Source organism: Anas platyrhynchos, chromosome 19 (genome assembly GCF_047663525.1).
Source record: "Anas platyrhynchos isolate ZD024472 breed Pekin duck chromosome 19, IASCAAS_PekinDuck_T2T, whole genome shotgun sequence".
Taxonomy (NCBI): Eukaryota; Metazoa; Chordata; class Aves; order Anseriformes; family Anatidae; genus Anas; species Anas platyrhynchos.
Genome location: NC_092605.1, coordinates 1,404,177 through 1,427,007, shown reverse-complemented (window position 1 = coordinate 1,427,007; position 22,831 = coordinate 1,404,177). Strand labels below are relative to the sequence as shown.

Sequence of the window (22,831 nt, the reverse complement as noted above, 5' to 3'; positions counted from 1 at the left end):
CTGGCTGCCTGCAGGGCCTCATCCTGCCCTGGTGCTGCTGTCCCAGGGCTGAGCTCCCAGGGTTTGGGCTGGGGACCGTGTTGGCCACAGCATCCTGGCACAGGGCAGCGTGGAGCTGTGGGTGCTCAGGCTGGAACCACGGCACCAGGAGCTGCAGAGCGCTCCCCTGGCACAGCCCGCGCTCACCCTTGGAGCCACGCGGGCACACGCTGCCCTCCTCCAGCACCCATGGGACATCCGTGCAGGAAGGGGCATCAAAACCCTGGCACCCATCCCTCCTTCCCAAAACCTTCGGTGCCCGACACCCCTCGTATCACACGCTCCTGACAGCTTGCCACGAATTCACGCTGGGGGCAGCCGCTGGCGCACAGCTCCCGTGGCGGCCACGGGGCCGTGTCCCCGCTGACAGCAGCACTACATCAAATCTGCTGCTGCTGCAGCTCGGTGCTGCTCTTACCTGGGGCGCAGAATACGGCCCCGCCAATAAACCTGGCCTCCCGCGGCGATCACCGGTGCGCTGGAGCAACAGGCAGGGCGCTGCTCTGCTGCGTTTTTTAGGGGAGAGGCTCGGGGTGCTGGGGGGCAGAGAGGTGCAGGGGGGACAGAGGGGTGCAGGGGATGAGGGGAGCAAGCATCGCCCTGTGGTGATGGGGACGAGCGTGTCCCACAGCTGCCTGTGAGCCCTCGGCCCCTCTGCGCCCCCCCTGCCATCCCCACGAGCGCGCCGGCTGTAAATTGCTCGGTTAAATTATGCATTAGCTTTTTAAAGAGCCGTTTAAGCTGGAAGCAAGATGTGCTTTTTTTTTTTATTTTATTTTTTTTTATCAGTGCCTGATGTCCACCTCGGGCTGTTAAATTTCATCTCAGGCTGATCGGGTTTTGGGTAATAATTCCAGCGGTTATTGAGACGTGGGAAGCGGCTCCTGGGCTGCAGCTCCGTCCCCCTCCTCGCCTCACCATGGCATTAGCATTTCAGGGTGAATTTCAAAAAAAAGGCAACCAAAAAAGGTGAGATACAAGAGCTGGTGATGAGACCTTGGGGGCCAGGAGCTGCCAGCCCGGGATGCTCAGCACCACCAGGCTCCTGTCACCCCCCGGTGCCAGCCCCCGCCTCGAACCTGTCCCCACGCCCTCCCCCGGCACCGGGGAGCTGGGATCTCAAGGAGACACTTTAATCTCAATCAATTAGAAATAAAGCAATTCTAATGGCAGGGCAATAAAAGAACACTTTAATTTTAGAGCTAATTAAATATCAACAGTTGGAACGCAGCAACAGACAGTTAACCTGGAGTAACCCATTATTTATTCGGAATATAACGCGCTGACGCGGGGTATGAAGTGAGTTGTAGGCATTTTAATCCCGGCTGTCACACTCTAACTGTTCTCTTTTGTCTCACTCCAGCACAATCATCTTGCCTGCTTCCTCCGGGACCGTTAGCACTCCTGCACTCGACAGAAGATTAATTAAATCGGGGTCCTGGCAGAGGACAGCCCGCATGGGCTGGGTGAGCGCGGTGACCCCGGGGCGCAGCCCGGGCTGTGGGGCCGAGCACGGCCGTGCCTCCAGCAAGAGGGTTCACTTCTAATTGTGACCCTCCGGGTGTTTGGAGCTCATTAGAAGCTGGGAATTATTAATGGGGAGCACCGGTGGCTCCTCTGGGCACCCCAAAGCCTGCAGGGAACCCCTCTGCTCCCCATGCACCCATGCACCGGGGAGCAGAGGCGCATGGAGCTGTGGGGATCCCCAGCCTGGCAGCCCCAAAGCAGCACCCAGGAGCTGCCCTTGGGGTCCCAGGCACTGGTTTGGGGCTCTGTGCCCCTCGCCAAGTCGGGAGCCAGGCTCGGGAGCTGCTTGGCCCCGAAGTGGCTGCTCCTCAGGGTGCACTTCTTCCCCACGGCCCCAAAAACCTCCTCCATCACGGGGCTCCAGCGAGCTCCTGGCCTGCTGCAGGGAGGTTCATTTAATATGTGCAGGAGTACTGCTTAATTTAACGCATTTGTTGGATTTTTAATAGCTGCAGCATCAGGAATGAGGAGCGAGTGGAATCATCGCAGGCAGCTCCTGCTGGTCCCTGGGCTGCTCGGGTCCCCCCCAGACCTCCCGGAGGGGACTCGGGGCTGACGGGGTAAACCCCACATGGGTCCAGCCCTGGGGACCCTCTTCCAGCCAAATAATTTGCCGGGGGTGAGATTTAAAGCACAGGACCGGACCGCAGGACTGTGCCGCTCTCAGACAGAAAGACAACTCCAGGGTGCCCAAAGTTTGTAAAAATCCCCCAAATTCATTCCATCCTTGCTGAGTCACGGGCTGGTGCTCATCTCCCACAGCATCCCCATGCCACCCACCCTCCTGTCCCCATCTCAGCCCCAAAATCTGGGCAGCTCGGGCGCATTTACCCACACCAGGGGCTGGGGGCTTGGATTTAGGGTGCAGGGGCAGAGATCTCACCCGTGGAGATGAAAAACCCCAGCCAAACGGCACGAAGCCGTGGCCAGCAAAACCCGAGGGCCACGAGCCACAAGGACCAGGAACCACAAGGACCAGGAGGGCACGGAGAGGGAAATTGGGGAAAAAAAGCAGCAGTGAGGGGCAGGAGGGAGTCGCCTCTTGGAAGGAGCCTGGAGTGCGTCGCATGGCGCAAAGCAAATGTTTTGACTTCCAGTTGCTGGGCTTTTGTCACGGTTCTGATACGTTGGCTCTGAAAGAAAAATGCCATCGTGTGACAAAAAAAAATCAGAGATTTTTCTTTGGGAAATGTCAAAACGAAACACTTCCAAAGCGAGATGTCTCATCAGCCAAATCCCTGCCCCGAGGCTGCGCTGGGGACCGCGGGGCTCCCGGACCCAGCACCTGCTCCCCAAATTGACCCCCCCCCCCCAGCCCATGGGGAGGACCCAGGAGTGGTCCCCAAAATGTGCCGCGGGTCCCACAGCCTGGCCGTGCCCCGGTGCCACCCATCAGTGGCACTGCACGCACCAGAGCCACAGCTGATGCTCAGCGTCCCCATCACCGCCCAGCCCCGTGGCCTTTTTCTGTGCCCATGGGGGTCACAGCAGGGTCTTGGGGGAGCTGCCCTGACCCCATCCCATCCCAAATCCATCGGGGTGCTCAGACAGCAGCGGCTCGGTGCCCTCTCCCCTTCACAAACAAGTCCCCATGTGCCAGGACAACCAGAGCCCTTCCCACCTGCCTGCGCCGAGGGGCCTGCTCCGGGCGGGCAGTTCCGTGGGATTTCGTTATTATTATTATTATTATTATTATTATTGTTATTATTTAATTCTCAAGGTCGCGGGATTTACGGCCCGAGCTTACTTATTATCAGACGCAGCCAAATAAAAATGATAGATTTCCGTGCCAGCTTTGCAGCAGCTCTCGGTGGCTATTAAGGTTGCTAAAAACGTTTTCCATTCAAAAAAAATAAAAAAAAAAATGGAGAGCAAAGAACGGAGGGAAGAAAAAGAGCAAAAGGAAAAAGGCAATAGGATCCAGGCCAGTGATGGATTGCAGGAGATAATCCTTCCTGGCAGCCCAGGACTGCATAACCTTGATGTCACCAGCTATTTTTCTCTGCCTGAGCTCTCCAGCTCAGCACGGGTGCCTGTGGCAGAGGGGTGACCCCACTGCGCCTCCCAAAAACTGCCAGAAATTGGGGTTTCCCCCTCATTTCTGTGGCCTGGGAGGGAGGGGAGCTGGGTCCCGATGTCAGAGCATCCCAGGGGGCAGGAGGGGGGCACGGGGCTGTGGGTGCCCATTGCCCACTGGTGTGTGGTGGGGTGGTGGGGGCAGCATCCCCAAAATCAGCCCCACTCCAGCACGGCCCCCGCTCCCCTCCCCGCCAGCATCCCCTCTCCATCCCCTTTTTGTCATCCGCCGTCCCCCCCCCGCACCCCTCCCCGCCGCACTCTCTTCCCGGCGTTTCTGCCATTTTTATCTAACGCCGGCCGTGAAAATTGGTGTGAAATAAAAAAAAAAAAGGCCTCTCTGCCCACAGATGAAATCAATTGATTTGGCAGGTCGCCCGTGGACACCTCCGAGCAGCACTTCCAATTTGCAGGACGGACGCGGGCTCTGTGCAGCTTCTTCCCTTTCTTCTCCCGCCTCGCCCCCACCCCTTCTCCCCCCCGCCCGGATTTTTTTTTTTTTTCTTCTGTCTTTCCAATTTCGCTTTGATGTCCCTGTTATTTCGGCTTTCCTCTTAATGGAAATCACCCCCCGTGTGCGCGCACGCAGGGTTTTAGGGGGTCTGCACACACACGGGGCTGCCTCCTTTGATCGGAGGTGGCTCGGGTGCAGGGATGTGCTGGGTGCTCGAGGGCAGGATGATTTTGGGGAGCCCCATGGGGCTGGGTGGGAGCTGTGGCACCCCAGGGCCCTGGGTCTCCATCCACGGCACCTCGGGGAACCAGGGTGGGCGGCGGGGAAGGGGGCACCCTAAGGGCTCGGCACCCCCTGCACCACGGGGAGTTGCACCATGGTGCTGCCGGGTTTGGGGTGCAGGGAGCAGCCCCGCGGCCACAGGAACCCAGCAAAAATAAAAATAAAAATTAAAATTAAAATTAAAAATAAAAATAAATAAAAATCAAGGGGATGGAGAGAGCCAGGAGCAGCCCCTGCACCGCTGCTGGGTGCTGAGCACCTCGGGTGGAGCTGGATGGAGCCAGAGCAGAGCCTCAGGGTTTGCTGTCCATCCATCCGTCTGTCTGTCTGTCTGTCTGTCCCACATGAAGATTGGGACAAACTCATCAATTTCAGCAAGGTCCCAGCAGGGTTGTGCCGTGCGTGGCCCCTCTGCGCCCCGTTGTCCCCCAGAAGTGGGGGGGTGCTGCGGGATGGCACCGCGGGGCAAACGGGGCCAGAAACCTCGATGTTCTGCGGGAGACATAAACCCTACAAGGGAATGGGGGGGGGAGAAAAATGCTTTCTTTCTACCGCTTTCATTTTTGCTTTGAGGTTAATAGAAGGCTAATTTGAAAGCACTCGGTTAATGAGAAAGCTAAAAATACTCCTCCCGCGCAGCCCCGGCCCCGTAGCGCCTGGGTGGCAACGCTGCAGCCGCCTCCTCCCGGGGACAAACTGCCCAGCCCGGGGACGTGGTGTCCCCACCTGCCCCTTCACTTGCTCTGGTGACAGGGATGTGACATTTTGGTGGCCTGGCCACACCACAGCCCCCGGGCAGCCTCGGGCAGGGATGGGGAGCCAGGGTAAGACCCCGTGGGGTGCGCGGGGCAGTGGGTCTGAGCGCCCCGGCTTGGCCACGTGTGCGGCAGGGGACAGGGACGTGTGGCTGGGGACAGAGTGGCCCCCACTGGCTCAGGAGAGGGTCCTGGCTCCATCCCATTCAGGAGAATCAGGGACAGAAGCCAGAAGTCCCCTTGAGGGGTCCCAAAACCGCTGCCCCCCCGGCCCTGCTGCCCAGCCTGACCCCGGCGCACGGGGAGGCTGGTGGGGAGACGCAGCGTTTATTTATTGGCGTGCCAGAGCCTCCCCAGCAACTGCAACCAACTTCTACTTAAAAGTGCAATAAACAGAGCCGTAATTAGCCCATAAAATTGGGACTCGGAGGCTCGTTACTCCCCGGATGTTTAGCTCCTTCTCACCGTGTCATCACGCAGGGCTGCTCGCCTCGCCTCGCCGCGCCGGCACCAGCCCCAACCCGCCCCCAAAACGCACCAGGGAGCCCTGAGTTGGCACGGAGGGCTCGGGAGATCACAGCACCCCCTCCTCCATGCCCCCCATGCCCCAATTCACCCCACACATCCCAGCAAAGCCCCCTCACTCCGCTCCCCCTGCCTGCAGCCCCCGCTTTGCTTCACCCGCTTGGCGCAGCCACCAAGGCACGAGCCTCTGGTGCCGCAGGGACAGGGGGATCAGTGCAGCCCCCCGAGCATGAAACGGGGTTGGCAGAGCTGATCAGCCTCCCACAGGGGTTGGAAGGGGCTAATCCATGGCTGGGCTCATCCTGGTGTAATTTGCACGCCGCTGAATGCCTGGAGAGAGCACCCAAGGGTTTGAGCTTTTTGGAGCTCCTGGAGGGCTCGGGGGTGGCTGTGTCCTCCTGCTGCAGCTCGCATGAGCTCGGGGAGGTGCAGGGAGGATTCCCCTCTCAGCCTGGGACGGATCCAGGATTTACAGGGGGGCTGCGAGGAGCTGGGGGGCCTGGGGGGAGCTGCCCATGCGTGCTGCTCCACGTGAGCCCCCACCAGTTTGGCCCCCTGGGAGCTGGCGCCTTCACCAGCGCTCCCAGCTCGCACGTGGCTGCTTCAGAAGCCGTTTAATTAGGAAATGATCTGCATGGAAAATTTTGCGTTCGGCTGCCTGGAATCTCGCGCTGGTGGCTCGTCTCCAAGCCGGCGGAAAAGCAGCCGAGCTGGAGGATGATTCCTTGGGGGGGGGGTTTAGGGATCGGCTGGCTGGGACCTGCAGGCATCGCCCTCGCGGTGCCGCACGCGCACGGCACGGGGCTGGGGTCGGCACCGACCCCTCTGAGAGCTGCTAAGGGCAGGGGGGGCTTCGGCCACCCAAAAAGCAGCCACCTCCCTGCACCGTGTGTTTAAACAGCCTCCAAAATGAAAGGAGGTGCCTTGGGGTCATCCCATTGCTGGGCTGCAGGGAACGCTGTCCCTGGCACCCCAGGGGATGCTGCGAGGTGCCAGGAGATGCTGGGAGATGCTGGGAAATGCTGGGAGATGATGTCTGGAGAACCTGGGATGAGCAGAGATGTGCCAGGAGATGCCCCCAGCCCCTCGGCAGGGGCACCGGTCCCTGCCTCCATCTCCAGCTCTCCCCTCTCCAAAGGCACCCCCAGCAAAACGGTGCCCAGAGGGCAGAGCTAAATTGTCTCCCTGGAATAACCGAGGCATCTTTAATCCCCTCCGCACAGAGCCACATTAAAGGGTTTCTTGTTCTCCTCGCTGAAGGAACGCAGTCCTTTTTCCCCGTCTCTCTCCTGCGCTCTCGCCCTTCTCTCTGCGCTCTCGCTTTGAGGTCTGGGAGCGTTTAACCTCCGTTTTCCTGGACAATTAACGAGGTTTATTTGGGGCACACGGCGAGAGGCGGCGGGCAGGCTCCGGGGCGGGCGCACGCAGCCGTCTGCCTGGCTGCCACGCTCGCTCCCCGCGTCTCCCCGGCTCCTCTTGATGGTTTAATTTTCCTTGAGGTTGGGGGGGAAAAGAAGAAAAGCACCAGATAATTGTAGCGGAATGGGATGATAAGTAATGTTTGGTATCCTTTTTACAACCATTCCCCGGGGGCCCATTATGGTAATTTTTCTTCTATAACTGGCAAATTGTATAACAAGTCGGATGATAAACTAGCAAGCCAGGCAGAAATTTGCATTTTAATACAACTGTCTAAATCATTTCCCCACGTAGGGCCGGACAGGACACTTCAGCCACCTCTGCTGCACGTGGTGGTGGCCGGGAGGGGCGAGGGGAGAGGGTTGGGGTCCCTCCAATGCCCCCCAGGGTGCTTGAATGTGCCTGGAGCTCACCCCATGCCCAGGCTGAGCCTTTCCCTTCCCTCCCGTGCATTTCCCAGGTGGAAACCTCTATGGGGAGGAAGAGCCAGGTCCCTGCTGCTCAGCACCAACCCGCAGCCCTCGTGCCCCAAAACCTGATACCCATGGGGTGGGCTGGCAGTAACGGGGGGGTGTCAGCCCCGCTGAGAAAAATGGGCACACACGGGGGTCCCGCAGGTCCCGGGGGTCCCAAAACCACGGCCCCTCGTGTCTGTGGGGCTCAGGGGGGGGGTTCAGCATCCCCAGCTCCTCCGCCCGCTCATTGCCTCGGTTGAGGAGCCGTTAGCAACCACTCAATAGCAACCTGATAGAGAAATGCCAGCCTCCCCTGACAGGTTTATAAATAGCTGCTTTGAGCCCAATTTGAAGTTTTGATTAAAAAGAACAGAGGGGAAAAAAAAAATAAAAAAAATAAGAAGGGGAAAATAAAAGCCAATGGGAAGCCAGCAGCCGTCCTTCTGCAGCTGCTCCCCATCCCTCTGCCCATCCCAATTCCCCAGCCCTTTTCCCCACCTAACCCCATCCAGCCGCAGGGCACGGGCAGAGCCACAGCATCCCCGAGGTGCCGGTCCATTAAGGCAGAGCCTTGCTTCGGTCTCTGCTCCAAAGAGGAAACCTAATTAAGATTTTATAAACACTCACCCGGCGCAGAAAACTGCCACCACATTAGCAAGGCAAATAGCCCCCAAATTAAGTTATTTTCTTCCCTTGTTTTAGTCCAGTTTTTAATTAGGTGGCTGCTGAGATGTGGCACGGCCCCGTGTAATCACATCACGGTGATTTATTAGGGCCCTTCAACGGAGTTACTGCTGCTCCCTCCACCCTCTGCATCGCCGGGTTCAGTTTGGGTCACTCCTGAGAGCACGAGGATCTCCGGGGGGAGCGCAGCGGGAAGTGGGGGCGTCCCTGTCCCATCCCTGTCCCATCCCATCCTATTGTGCCCATCCCATCCATCCCATCCCATCCCATCCCATCCCATCCCATCCCATCCCATCCCATCCCCATCCCATCCCATCCCATCCCATCCCATCCATCCCATCCCATCCCATATCCCCATCCCATCCCATCCCATTGTGCCCATCCAATCCCATCCCATCCCATCCTATCCCATCCCATCCCATCCCATCCCATTCATCCCATCCCATCCCATCCCATCCCATCCCATTCATCCCATCCCATCCCATCCCATATCCCCATCCCATCCCATCCCATTGTGCCCATCCCATCCCATCCCATCCCATCCATCCCATCCCATCCCATCCCATCCCATCCCGTCCCATCCCATCCCATCCCATCCCATCCCATCCCATCCCATCCATCCCCATCCCCATCCCTGCAGTCCCTTGGGGTCCCCCTCCCCGCTGCAGCGCAGCCCCCCCAGGGGAGCCCCCTCTCTGGGGAGTGCAGACGCTCCTCTGCTGGCAATCACAACACCGCTACAAACAGTTTCATAAAAGGGGGGGGAAAAAAATAAAACCGCAGAGCTGAATTGATTTTGTCTCCACGTTTTTAACAATGGGGAATACATTTCTGAACAAAGCCTGGGGAATCGGTGTTTTCCCTGTGGAGAGGCGGGCGCCGAGCTGCAGAGGGATGATTGCACCCCCTGCGTGGCTGTGGGAGACAGAGGGGGGGGAGGCAGGACCCCAGTCCCTTTTGCTCTTCCCAGCTCCCAGCCTTTTACAGGGGGGTGCACAGGACGGTGCCGTGCGCCTCTTGGCCACCACGGGCTGGGGCTGGTGATGGGGACAGGACAGGGGAGATGAGAGCTCTGGGCTGCAACGTGCCCCTTTGTGGGGTGCTGCCGGGGGGGCTGGGGCCGCATCCTGCCCTCCCCCAGCAGCAGAGGGAGGCAGGATTCCTCCCTTCCCTTCGCAGCCTGCCCTGTGATTGATGGCACAGCTCAAACCCCAGTGACCCGCGGAGAGGACCCCGAGCTAACGCTGTCCTTTTCCTTCTGCTGCCCACAGGAAGAAAAAAGAGCAGGGAGCAAAGGTGCCGGGGTGGGCAGGGAGCCAGGGCAAAGAGGATCCCTCGGTGGCCACCGATGGCGAGCACGAGGCAAGGCAAGGACACGGGGCCGGGTGTCCCCATGGTGCCTGCGGGTGGCACCGGGGCTGTGCCGCTGCCTCCCCATCACGCACACCGCCGTGTGCCGGCCCTCCAGGCGCTGACCTCCTGCTCCCAGCACTCTCCCCGCATTTTGAGGTCTCAGCTAATTCCAAATTTGCTTTCCCTGCCTCCACCTGCACCATCAGCTGCAGGCTGCCAAGCCGGAGCCGGGCGCGTGAGCTCTGTGCGTCCTCACCACGCCACCCCAGCCTTGTCCCCAGCCCTGTCCCCGTCCTTTCAGCCAAATCACACTCGGTGAAAAGTCCGAGCAGCAAGCAGCGAGCAGCAGCAGCCGGAGCAGCAGGGTTTATTTCCTTCTCTGCCCAGCCGCAGCCTCCCCAGCGCCGGGGACAAACGTGCCCCGGGGCCAGCTCGGTGCTCCTGAGCAACCTGCTGCAGAGCGAGAGCACCGAGGGACAGGAAAAGCACGATCCCGGTGCTGGGGGCTGCGAGTAATGGAAGAGGAATCCATAAGTAATTACATTCTAATTAATTAAGGATGATGGATGGAGGGGAGCGGGTGACTCCACGCAAATCGCACAAGCTGGAAAGGGCCGTGCTCCTGCCACCATCAAATTGATTTGCTGGTTTGGAGGAAAAAAGGGAAAGAAGGAGAAAAGGAGCTGAGCGTTTTGACATCTGCAGCCCTGGAAGTGGCACCACGCCGCTGCGGGTCCCCTGCCCACGGGGACATCCCGGCTGGGCGCTTCCACCTGCCCTGCACCAGCACCCAGCAGGGGCTGGGGTGCACGGTGACATTGAGCCAGGGTGGCCGCGCAGCCGCAGCTGCTTCGGGGGCAGAGGGATTTGGCTTTGCAAACCTCAGCCCCCTGGTTCGTTTGCGAGCTCACGCACACGCTCCTAATGATCCGGACCCCGGCACGGCGCCTCGCGGAGCTGCCAGCATCGTGGCTGCTGCTCAGCGTGACAGCCAGCGCTCGGCTGAGGGCTCTTCTGCGAGCCGGGGCTGCAATTAATTAGTGCTCTGTCTTATTAGCACCTTTATCTACTCAGTCCTGCGCGCTGCTCCTGATGGGAGGCGACGTGACTCCTTCTGCGGGGGCACCGTGCAGAGGTCGGCGTGCCGCCGGCCGCGGCTCTGCCCTGCTCCAGGGTCACCAGCGTCAACCCTCCTCATTCTGTGCGTTGCAAATTGTGTGTGGGTGTGCAAGTACACGTGCAAACACACACACACACGTGCAAACACACGCACACGTGCTTTTCCCTGCCTGCCCAGCTCTCCTCCCCGCCGCTCGTCCCGCTCCCGAGCTGCTCCATCCCGGTGCCGGCGCGGCGTCCTCGGGAAGTGGCTATTGTTACATCGCCTTGGAGACTAATTAAGCCGAATCTGAGAGCTGGAACACCTTGACTGGGGGAAGGTTAATGGCGCGAGCCTGTCTCGAGGAAGCTGGAGCTCAAGTCAACTCTGCAACATTAATTGTGGTATCGAGCGGCACGGCACGAGTGGCTCCGGAATCGCTCCTCGCCATTACGTTAATGGCGTTGCCGTGTCTATATTCTTTAAGTAATTGGCAGCTTTCTCTGGGTCTCGTCCTCCATTTACTTTCACAGGACATTAGAAGTCATTGTGTACAATAGCTCTGCAAACCCTGACTCACGCATTAAGCAGGCCCGCGCAGAAAAGCAGCCGATAATAAGGTGAGGGACAAAAGGAAAGGGGCAGCGGCGGCGGCGGATGGCATGGAGCCGTTTTCTTCGCCCCCCGCTTCGCTGTTGGGTGGTAATGCAGTGACACGCCCCCGCATCAGCCACATCCCGCTGAGCTTCAGACACAAGCACGTTAATAAAATTAACCAAAAGTGCTCCGTTTTGCTGGGAACTCATGGATTTTTCTCACAACCTCCCGCTCCTCACCAGCGGACGCCCATCTCCATGCCGGGGCTCCAAACCAGTGCCCTTGGGAAGGGAATAACTGCAGGGCTGTGGGCTGGGCTTATTAATGAACCTCTGACTTCATTAATAAGATAATGATGAGTCATTTAACTCTGAAATTCCAGAGGCGAGCAAACCACCTGCGTGCGCATTGGGTAATGACGGAGACGCTAACGAGACCTTTCTGAACTGGCGCCTATCAGGAGATGCAAGGCTGCACTCCGAAATTTGCTGCTGCTCGGAGGTGATATGTTGGATCTGCCTGGCAGAGCTGGCATCCTGTGCCATGCCACACCATGCCATGCCTCACCGTGCCATATCTCACCGTGCCATATCTCACCATGCAGTGCCGTGCCGTGCCATGCTGTGCCGTGCCGGAGGGCTGCAGCCACCCAGCCGCCCAGCAGGGAGCTGCCCTGCTGGTTAGCATTCTCCCGAGGAGCCCAGCAGGTAATTACAGAGAAATTAAAAATGGAAGCGAAAGCAATTTTTCTTCCTCACAAGTCTGGGCAGAGACGTGCGACCTGATGCTTACGGAGATGACGGAGCCAGGCTTGTAGCTGGCACGCAGAATGGAAAATTTTGGGTGCTGCGTGCGGGCTGCACCCCACGGCCCTGCACCCCGGCATCCATGGAGGGGTGCTGGGGCTGCACGTCTCCATCCTCAGCCTCCTCTTCCTCTGCTGCCCAGAGCCACCGGACCCTCTCCCCCCATGGTGGCACCGAGCAGGCTTCAGAGAGCAGCCAAAGAAGCAAGGTCCTGGCGCAAAGGGCACGCTCGGTGCTCTGAGTTCGTTCCCTTTCCTGGCTCTTAGGAGCCCAGGGAAGGAAAAGAGTTGTTTAAGAAAAAAGTATATTTTACCAGAATTGCCAGCATCCCTTTAATTAAGCGATAAAATGAGTTAGAGCGTGAGGAGCTGCGCGTTAATTCATCCTGAAGACATTGGGCACCGGGCCAGGAGGATCCTCTTACTGCAGTGATAAAATTTCATTAAAAAATGTTTAATTTTTTTTTTTTTTTTTAACACTTGTTAATTTAACAAAGAGACTAAAAAGTTATGAGCAGGGAAAGTAATCTTCTATGAATTTCCCGCCTGGTGAGCCCAGCGCCGCTCCCTCCCGCTGCGGGGAAACCCACACCACGCTCGAGCCACCACCTTCCTTTCCCATTCCTGTATTTTAACCCCAAATTATTTTATCACCCAAAGAAGAAAAAAATCAAAAAGAAAGTGCCTAAGTACTCGTTTATTAACAGCTATAAGTATCATTAGGCAGCGAGATGTGGTAAAATATAGATTACACCGGGAAGAACCGGGGATCCGAGTGCCATTTTTCCTGTTCAGCATGTCATTACGCATCCCGTCGTGGCATATCACCGCGATGATTAGTAGCATCAAATGACTTCTGAAAAATGATTATGTGCCATTAAAAACATTAGTCTGTCTGAAACCAGCACAAACAAATGGCCGTGCCGGGGATGAGTCATTAGCTCCGGGGGCCCGGGATGTGACGGGAATCCCGGAGCCGTGCGGGTGCCACCGGTGGGTGCCGCGGCTCGGTGCACCGGGGAGCAGGGCGTGCCTCCTCCACGTGCCCCCCTTTCTGCTGCTGACTCCTTTTTCCCCAGGTCCCAGCCGTGGGGCAGCTCTGAGGTGTGCCCAGCTGCCTCCTCGCCTTGGTATGGACCTGCCCGCGTGCCCGGTGGTGTTGGTTCCACCACCCCAACCCCATCATCCCAGCTGATTGCCCTGGAGCCATCTCCCCAACCCACCCACCCCATCAGCCCGGCCCCATAACCATGACCCCATCCATAATCCCAGCCCCATAACACCAGCCCCATCACCCTGACCCCATCCATCACCCCAATCCCATCACCCCGACCCCATCACCCTGACCCCATCCATCACCCCAACCCCAATCCCAACCCCATCACCCCAGCCCCATAACCTCAGCCTCATCACCCTGACTCCATCCATAACCCCAGCCCATCACCCCAACCCCATAATCCCAACCCCATCACCCCAGCCCCATAATCCCAACCCCATCACCCTGACCCCATCCATCACCCCAACCCCATAATCCCAACCCTATCACCCCAACCCCATAATCCCAACCCCATCACCCCAACCCCATAATCCCAACCCCATCACCCCAACCCCCTAACCCCAACCCCCTAACCCCAGCCCCATCACCCCCCCCTGCCCTCCCCGTCCCACCGCCGTGCCCACGCCGCTCCAACCCGCTGCCGGCGCTCCGCTCCCTGCTGTTTCCACTTTCAGAGGACATAAATCCAGTTAGTATGTCCAAAGGAGAAAAATCAAAATGTCACATCTGCGGAGACGGTTCAATTGAAGGGGTATTGATTGTCACAGAGAATATTCTCACTTTATTCACCTACTTAGTCCCTTCCCCTAGGCACATATGAATTCATCAAACATTGTCACACCGCATAATAATACTTGTTCCCGGGTGTTGTTGCAGCAGCTCAGGCTTTGTCCTGCCTTCCTGGGCGAGCAGGAATTTAGGGAAGGAAAGCTTTGCTGGCAGAAAGAGCGCGGGGAGGCACCGGGGTGCGAGTTATAACCCCCGTGGCTCCTCGGGAGCTGGTGGGAAACGTGTGGGCGAGGAGGGCTCGGGGCTGGTGCTGCTCCACTGCCAGGTCTTGGGGGTTTGGGGGGAGGTATGGCAATAAATTGGGGGAAAAAATATATTTTCCCTTTGTTTGCAGCCATTTATTGCTACGTCTTCACTGCCTCGTGTGGTGCTCAAAAAAGGGAGCCGGGCAGAGCGGGGCCGCAGCGATGCTGCCTGCTCTGGGAGCAGAAATGGCACAGCCAAGGAGAAAACGTGGCTGTGAAGGGCGATGCTTTGGGTAGCTGGCTCTGCCCAGGTCGAGTGTTCCCGCTAATTACAGCTCCCAATTAAGAAAGGCTGGCAAAGGTGCTGTGGCTGTCCCCAAACCTCTCCACACTGCCTGCACGGCCCCGCACGGCTCCGTCCGCGGGTGGTGGCAGCCTCCAGCCGTCACCTCCCGGTGCCAAGAAATTGGGAGCACGAGCTGGTGTTCCTGATCCACGTTAGCCTCATATTATTCGTGCTTAATCTGATTCGGCGCGATGATTTAATCCGTTAATGGCCCCTGATTGGATCTGTTCCTCTCTGCCATCCTTTCGCCGTTTGCGCCCAACCTGCTGATTTATCCGCGCGCCTTTTGGCAGCTCGGGGTTGGGTTCAGGGCTCCGGGCACGGCACTGGGGCGGTGGAAAGGTGATGGGGAAGAGGAGGAGGCAGCAGTGAGCACGCAGCAGCCTGGAGCCGGGTCTTTGCCTGGCGGAAAGCCCTGGGGCTGCCCCAGCATGGGGACACAAAGGACGGGGACAGGGCGCACAAATTGGGAAGGTCCCAACCCCATCCTGGCAGCAGGAGAGCAGTCCCCTCGTGCCTGGCCAGGGCTCTCTGGGCGCTTTGCATCACCTCTGATTTCCATTTCGTAACCTGGATTATGCCGGGAGTGCAGGGCCGGTGTCCCCGTCCCCCGCCCCCCCACGGTGCCGGGTGCTGCTCGTCTCAGCCGAGAGGCGCCCGCCGTGACATTGCCATTCCTCCCCCGCCGCCAGACCTCCCCCGGGCTGATTTATGGCCCTGCACGGAGGCAATCAAGGCCCCGGGCTCCGAGGAGGAGGATGACGCCGCGTCTCCTCCGCTGCATCCTGACCGGGAGCGCGCGGCCGCATGCCAATGTGGGATGGGGACACGGGGACACGGGGACACGGGGAGGGGGACGTGAGGACATGGGGACACGGGGATGCTGCGGGGGGCACGGCGGGGTCCGGGCAGGGAGGACGGCCGGGTTTAGGCTCTGTGTGCCTGCTCGTGGGGAGGGACGTGGTGCCGGGATGGTTCTGGAGGACGCACGGGGCCATGACAAATGCTGTCCCTCACCAAGGGACCCCATCCGTCCTCAAGCTGCTATGGGGCTGCATGGGGACCCTCAGCCCTGGCTGATAAATGGGGGTGGTTTGGGGGCCGGGATGGGGGTTTAGGGCTGAAATATTAACGTGGATAAGCTCTGCAAGAGCAATCAGCTCAGCACAGGCAGGGCAGAAACCGGTCTGGGAGAGGGGAAGGGGCTGGGGCTGGGGCACTGCACCCCTCACCGGTGGTTATGGGGCTGGGATGGGGCTGGGATGGGGCTGCACACCCATGCTGGGTCCTCCACTGTGTCCCCTCCGTCCCCAGATGCACCCACGGGGTCCTGCCCCAGGAGGTACCTCGCTCCCCTCCGGTCTGGAGCCATCCAGATGCAAAGCCACCGTCCCCACCAGCCGAACACGGCAGCACGGAGACACCCACGGCAGGCACGGGGACTTGTCACCGCTTCCCGGGAACAAACGGAGCAGGAGGAGGCTCCTCGTTCCCCTCCGGAGAGCCCCGGGCGCCCTGCGCTCCCTGGCCTTGATCCCGCCGCCGCCGAGCCTGGAATCGTAATCACCCGCGCTCGCCTGGCCTCTGCTCTCGCTCCTCGCGCCTGACTTGAAATGATTTTTGGAGGCAGTTGGTGGCGAGGGAGTACAGCTGCCGCTAAGTTATCCAAACGATTTATCTTAAGATTCATCCAGAATTCATTGTGCAGGGAGCCTGGGCAATGTCGGCTTTTAATATTCATGCGGATTCGGAGGCAGTGTTAATCACGGGCTCTGACAATTTGCACTTCCCTTAATTGTCCGTGCAGCGGCTCTGCCCTCAGTCCCTGCCACGCTCGGGGACGTGTTTGGGGTCCCCGGGCAGTGTCGGGTGGTGCACGGTCACGGCAGGCAGCAGGAGGACAGGAGGACGGGTCCCCGGGGGTGGTGCCAAGCGCAGGGCAGGGAGCAGAGCGCTCAGCACATGGGTGTGCAAGGCTGTGGGGGCACAATTGTGCAGCCAGGGGCTGGCACGAGGGCCCTGCATGCTCGTGTGCACCAGCAGCGATGCGCAATGCAGCACGGAGGGGGCTGATCCTGCTGCACCCCCCCGGTGCTGGCTGGGGCCCCTCGGTGCCGGCCCTGTGGCGGTGTTACCTGTCACCGCTGTCACTCCGCTGCCACCCAGCCAGCTGCCACCGAGCGGGGACAGAATACCAATGAGGGACACGGAGGGAGGCTCACGGGGAGGGGGGGCTCCTCGTGGAGATGCGTGGTGGCACCTCCAGGGATGGGGACAACGGGCACCCGGTGCCAGGACCATGGGGCATCTCCCCCTGTCACCAAGGTGCTGGCACCCCCGCAGCTAAAGGTGACACAGAGATGTCACCAGCAGCTGCACCCCAGGTCCCCCCAGCAGGACCCTCCTCCGGTGACACTGGCGTGGCCGTGGGGACAACCCTGGGGCTGTCCCCATCCCCTGCAGGACCCCAGGACCCCGCCACCCACCGCAGCCCCACGGGCAGCCCCCGGTGCCGGCTCGCCCAGCAGCCAAAGCTCGGCTGAGCCGAGGGCACGGCGTGGGGCTGGGCGGGTTCTCAGCTGTCCTGGCGCTGTAATTGTCCTAATTAGATCTACACGTTTTGATGAAGGTTTCACAAGAAAAAAAAAAGAAAAAAAAAAAAGGGGGAAGGCAGGAGGAGATAATCGAATCGCAGATGACATTCCCATCACCCAATCTCTCCGCACAGCCTCTGCTGCAGCCGAGTCTGAAAATTATGCATAAGGGGGGGGGTGAGGGGTGGGGGGGGAAGGAAAATTACCATAATCTTCCTCTGCAGGATGACACCAAATTTGACTTGAGCTGCGTGGAGTGGCGGGGAGCCAGGCGGGCACCGCAGCTGCTCTGCCCTTGCCCCGACGGTGCCACCAGCGGTGCCACCTGCCTGTGTCCCCCGGTGCCAGCCTGTGCCAGCCTGGGATTTGTGGGGCTGCCACCACCCCGGGCAGTGTCAATGGGACTTTCCCTGCCTGCCCCTTCCCCAATTTCCCCTTCCCCAATCTCCCCTCATCCAATTTCCCCTTGCCCAGCCTCCCCGGCGCACGGTGGGTGCACGTCACCCCTCTCCAGGCACCAGCAGTGCCACCTCCTGCACCGGCGTGGCCAAATTCATGGCACAGTGCTGCAGGGGGACGATGGAGACCCCCCCTCAACCCCAGCATCACCCCCAAAATGCCACCTGCCCCTCTGTGCTCACACCAGGACCCATCCCTGCGTCACCACCGCGGCCAAACCTCACCCCCACCTCACCAAGGGACCCCTGGGGACCCCCAGGCTCCGTGCTCGTCCCCCCCAGCCCTGCTGAGACCGGAGCAGCTCGTGACAGCGGTGCCCAGGCCCTTCACCAGCCAGCCCAGGGCGCAGCGTGGGCTGAGCATCGCCTGCCACGAGCAGGATCCGAGCCCCTGCCTGGCCCTAATTCAGAAAAATATTCCGGAGCTTCAAACAGCTCCGATGCCTGCGGGAAAACTTTCAGCAGCCGCCTTCCTTCGCCTTTTATCGCGCAGAGGAGAGGCTCCTGCTCCGGTGACACTTGCTGGAGAACACCAACCGGGGCAGTTTTTGTCCTCCCCTCTCTCCCTCCCCAAATTTTCTCTCTCTTTCAGGTCATTTGCATGAAAACGGGCTCTTTTGTTTCTCCGGATTTTCATCTGCCTCTGCTGCCTCTTCCCCACCTAGAGCCTGAGCCTGCCTTTGTCCTCGGCAAATAAAGAACAAAAGGGGAAGAGACAGAGAAAATATGATCTCGCCTCCAAATGGGCTTTTTTTTTTTTTTCCCCAAGTCGTCCATGAAGCTTCAGATGCTCTTTAAGAAGCCGGCTGATGAATGATGGGGCAGGGGAGCTGCCATTAGGACGGAATTGATCGGCGCTCAGCAGCACGCTGCCAGGGCCCCGCGCTTCGAGAAACAAGAAAGGGAGAAAGAATGAGAATGAAGGGGAAAAAAAAAATAAAAAGGAAGAAAATACCGGGTGATTGGGAATAGTTTTCAGTCCCTGATAATAATAAACGCATTCAGCAAATCGCGCCCTCACTTCGGAGCAGGTAATCGTGATGCGAGGCCTTTCTGCTCTGCACCGGGGGGAGGAAACTCAAGTAAACAGGGGGAAAAAATCAATTTCTGCCGCAGTTTGTTCCCTGAACGGGGGAATCTCCCTCCAACCTCTCCTTTCATGTCTCCTATTAGCTCTGCCAGGCTCCCACCTCAGCCACGGCGCTGCCTGCCAGGACAAACACGGTTGCACAGCAAAGCAGAGCCCAGGACTCAAAGAACAAAACCAGGGCTGCGTGGGGACACGGGGGGCACGGTGACCAACACCCAGTGGGCACATCCCAGCCTCGCACGTCTCAGCTGTGCACCCCTCGAGCTTGGGCATCTCACCACGCACGTCTCGGCCACGCGCACCTCGGCACAGCACATCTGGGGCTCGCACATCTCAGCCGTGCACAGCTCTGGCACGCACGTCTCCAAAAAACGGGCTCCCCCTGGCAGGGTGCCCCCATCCCTGCAGGGATGTGAAAGTAGAAGATGTTCTGCTCCCAGAGGGATGCTTGGAGCTGGGGGAGCAGGACCAGACCCTGGGGACCAGCAGTGACACCCAGAGTGGCTGCAGGGACACCCGGAGCCACAGCGAGCGTTGGCACAGGCAGAGGACAGCCCCACGGTTCTCCAAGCGGCACCCTCCCCTCCTGCACAGCAGCTCCGGGAAAAATGGTTTGCAGCTACATTAAGGATAGCGTAATTATGCCTAATAAAAACACGGCTGCCCCTGTGTGAGTAAACACAGCTTTGACAGAGAGCCCTGCCGCAAGCAGCTCCCCGGCACGCGCGGAGAGCTGGCACTGCCGGAGGGAGCCGAAGGCAGAGGATCCTCGGTGGCTGCTTGACTTCAAATCAGACCTCTGGAAGGAGGAGGGGAGAGACAAATCACTTCTCCCGTTCCTTTTTTTTTATGTTTTTTGCTTGTTATTTCCTCCTCCCTCGCCCCGAGCCCTCCTTGCTGCTGCGGCTGATAAGGCGATAGGATCTAATCGCCGGGCGGCACGCGCAGCTCGCCGGCTGCCAGCGCCGCGCCGGCTGCACATCAAATGCTGTGTGAGCTGCTGCGGGGTGGCCACCGCGTCCCCGCTGTCCCCAAGGGCACGGGGACACCGAGCTGGGGACGATTCGCCCCGCAGCGCCCGCGGGTGGGAAGTGTCTGGGGAGGGGGAGATGGGGGGCACTGGGTGCCAAGCAGGGGGCTGGGGGCCTGGTGGTGCGCCCTGGGGTTCCTAAAAACGCATCCCAGAGCGGCCTGGAGGAGGAGGAGGAGGAAAAAGAAAAGGAGGAGGAGGAGGAGAGGAAGAGGAGGAGGAGGAGGAGGAAGGCTGCTGGGAGAGCTGCTCCCCAAACCCCGCACCGCGCAGTGCCCCCAGGTTGTGGCAGCCCCCAAGCAGCGGGGTTAAACGCGCCGTGCCCTCGGCACCGCTCCTCCCGAGCAGGACCAGAAGGAGGTTTTAATCTAAACCCGGTAGCCAGAGGGTGAATTAAGGATGCTAATTGAATTTCATGACGCGGAGGAGCCGGGGCCGGTGGGAGACGGGGAGGAAGCGCATTTGATGTGTTTTAAAAGCTGCAGTTTCAGAACGTGGTGGCTCTTTTCTTTATTTATTTATTATTATTTTTTTTTTTAATTTAAAGCCAGACATGAAAAGATCCCATCTTCGAGGAGCTAACGACTCTCATGAATTATTTTTGTTGATTTATACGCCCACTCTGCCCTTTAAATAATATTAATAAAGTAAAAGCAAACCCATTCCCAGGCGGGAACGGGAACGCCTTGCTGGGCAGGCGCAGGGGCCGTGGGACGAGGGGATTGCGGCAGCGAGGCCACACCGCGTTTTGGGCCAAAACCTGGCGATTTTGGAGGCGGGGGCAGGACCAGATCCTGCTCCTTCCGAGCCGTTTTGGTTTTATTGCCCTGCCAAGGAGCTGGCTTCATTCTCTGCTGTCTTTCTTCCGCGCCGTTGATTTACGCTGCCAGTGCTTTAATTACACAACTCAGCACTCCTTAAAACATGAAAAACTGCTCAACTTTTGAAGCAATTAAGGAGCAGCAGAGTAGCTCAGCCGGTCGGAGACGAGACAAGTAAATCAAATAATTAAACAGCTCGCTTGGGCTGGGGGCGTCCCACCCACGGGAGCCCCCCCAAAAAATCCTCGTCCCCATCCTGGAGGGATCGGGGGGCTACGGGGGGGCACGGCCGCTCCCCGGTGCCGGGAAGGGTTTTCCTAATTGCAGTGCTGGTGGTAATTAGTGGGGGGGGAGTGGGGCTGGAGATAAGAAATGGGGTGTGCAAGAAATGGGGTGTGCAAAAAATGGGGTGTGCAAGGGACGGGGACGTGCAAGGAATTGAGTGTGCAAGGGACGGGGACACTCAAGGGATGGGGTGTGCAAGGGACAGGGATAAAGCAGACCCCGAGCCCCCCCTGGGGCTGCAGTTCCCTGTTAACGGGGGTTTTTGGAGACCCCCCCACCCCAAATCCCGTCCCTGCTGGCACCCATGGGTGCCCCCCCTCCTGGGTGTTTGTGCACACTCGTGTGAGCTCACACGAGCTCTCCGTGCCCCGGGGACAAAGCGCCCCGATCCCACCGGGCCTTAAAGCACAGCAGGGCTTTGGGGCGGTTTGGGGTTGTTTTGGGGCGGTTTGGGGTTGTTTTGGGGTTGTTTTGGGGCAGTTTGGGGTTGTTTTGGGGTTGTTTTGGGGCGGTTTGGGGTTGCTTTGGGGCGGTTTGGGGTTGCTTTGGGGTGGTTTGGGGTTGTTTTGGGGTTGTTTTGGGGCGGTTTGGGGTTGTTTTGAGGCGATTTGGGGTTGCTTTGGGGGTGTTTTGGGGCGGTTTGGGGTTGCTTTGGGGCGGTTTGGGGTTGTTTTGGGGGTGTTTTGGGGTGGTTTGGGGTTGTTTTGGGGGTGTTTTGGGGCGATTTGGGGTTGTTTTGGGGCGGCTTGGGGTTGCTTTGGGGCGGTTTGGGGTTGTTTTGGGGCGGTTTGGGGTTGTTTTGGGGTTGTTTGGGGGCGTTTTGGGGTTTTTTTGGGGGTGTTTTTTATCAGCGTGGCTCCGGCTCTCTCTGGTGGCCAAGCAGCCGCACTGCACCCACCCCACAGACCGCGGGGCCACGGCGGAGCCCTGAAGGTCTAGGGGGGGGGACACGGAGCCCCCCAAACCCCGACCCCAAACCGCGACCCCCGCGACGGGGCCGGGCTGGGCCCCCCCACATTCGCGTTCAGGGCCCCGCGCGTTCCCTGAAGCTTTTTGTCCCTCGGCCCGCTCCGTAGCGGCGCTGCGAGGGGCGGGGCTAGAGGCGGGGGTGAAGGCCCGGATGCGGAAGTGGCCGCTTCTTTCTACCCGCAGGCCGCAGCCGTGAGTGGCGGAGGGGGGGGGGGCCGCGGAATCCGCCGCCATCCACGGCCTCGCGGGGCCGGGGGGAGCCGGGGCGCTTCGGGGAGGAAGAGGGGAGTGCGGGAGATCCGATGGCGGGCGGGGGGGCGCGGGGAGAACGCGGGGGGCGGGCGATGGGGGCGGCGGTTGGATGCGCGGCCGCCATCTTGGATTGTGTCTGCCCCTAGGTTGGAGCCAGCGGAGCCGGCCCGGAGCCATGGTGAGGGGCTGGGGGGGGCGGGGGGCTTTAATTAATTTATTTAGGGGCTTTTTTCAGGTCGGGGGGGTGCAGGGGGGGAGATGGGGGGCGATTACTCCCTCCTGGGGCTGGGGTTGAGCAGTTTTGGGGGGGAAACGGGGGGTGTGGGAGGGTGGGGGGGGTCTCTAGGTGCGGGGGGGGGGCTGCAGGGAGGGGGTGATGCAGGGAGGGGGTGGGGGCACAGCCACAACCCCCCCCATATTGGTATTTTGGGGGCTGGGGGCACAGCCACAGCCCCCCCACATGGGTGTCCTGGGGGCTGGGGGTGCTCCTGGGGGGGGTTGGCAGGGTCCTGGCCCCCAATAATTCGGGGGGGGGTTGGGGGGTGATGCAGTTGGTGCGTGAGCCCTCGGCCATGCCCTGAGTTTGCGTTTTAATTTTCAGCCTCGCAAGATTGAGGAGATCAAGGACTTCCTGCTGACAGCCAGGAGGAAGGACGCCAAGTGTGAGTGGTCCTTGGGGGGGGCAGCGGGGCGGGTTGTGCCCCCCCCACCCCCCCGAGTTTGGGGTGCTCCTGGTGCTGGGGTTTGGCTGGGGCAGGTTGTGCTGGGTGAATCCGCCCTGGCTGCAGGGAGCTGTGGCGTAACCCTGCGGGGGAGCTGTGGCACGGGGCTGCTGCTCGTTCAGCCACATTTCTTCCCCCGTGGGTGCTCCTTCCAGACCCCCCC

At 59.7% G+C, this 22,831-nt stretch overlaps 1 protein-coding gene across 2 annotated transcripts in view; it reads left to right on the top strand.

Moving 5' to 3' along the window:
* RPL38 (ribosomal protein L38) overlaps positions 1-22,831 on the top strand; it is a 145,444-nt gene that overhangs the window by 121,325 nt on the left and 1,288 nt on the right. Inside the window, exons 1-3 of one of the 2 annotated variants that reach the window (XM_038165540.2) lie at positions 21,756-21,886; positions 22,093-22,124; positions 22,548-22,608. In XM_038165540.2, coding sequence (XP_038021468.1) covers positions 22,122-22,124; positions 22,548-22,608 — 64 coding nt within the window. In that variant the 5' untranslated portion in view covers positions 21,756-21,886; positions 22,093-22,121. Of the gene's footprint in view, positions 1-21,755; positions 21,887-22,092; positions 22,125-22,547; positions 22,609-22,831 lie in introns of those variants that run through there. The other variant, XM_072025880.1, reaches the window with a different exon arrangement.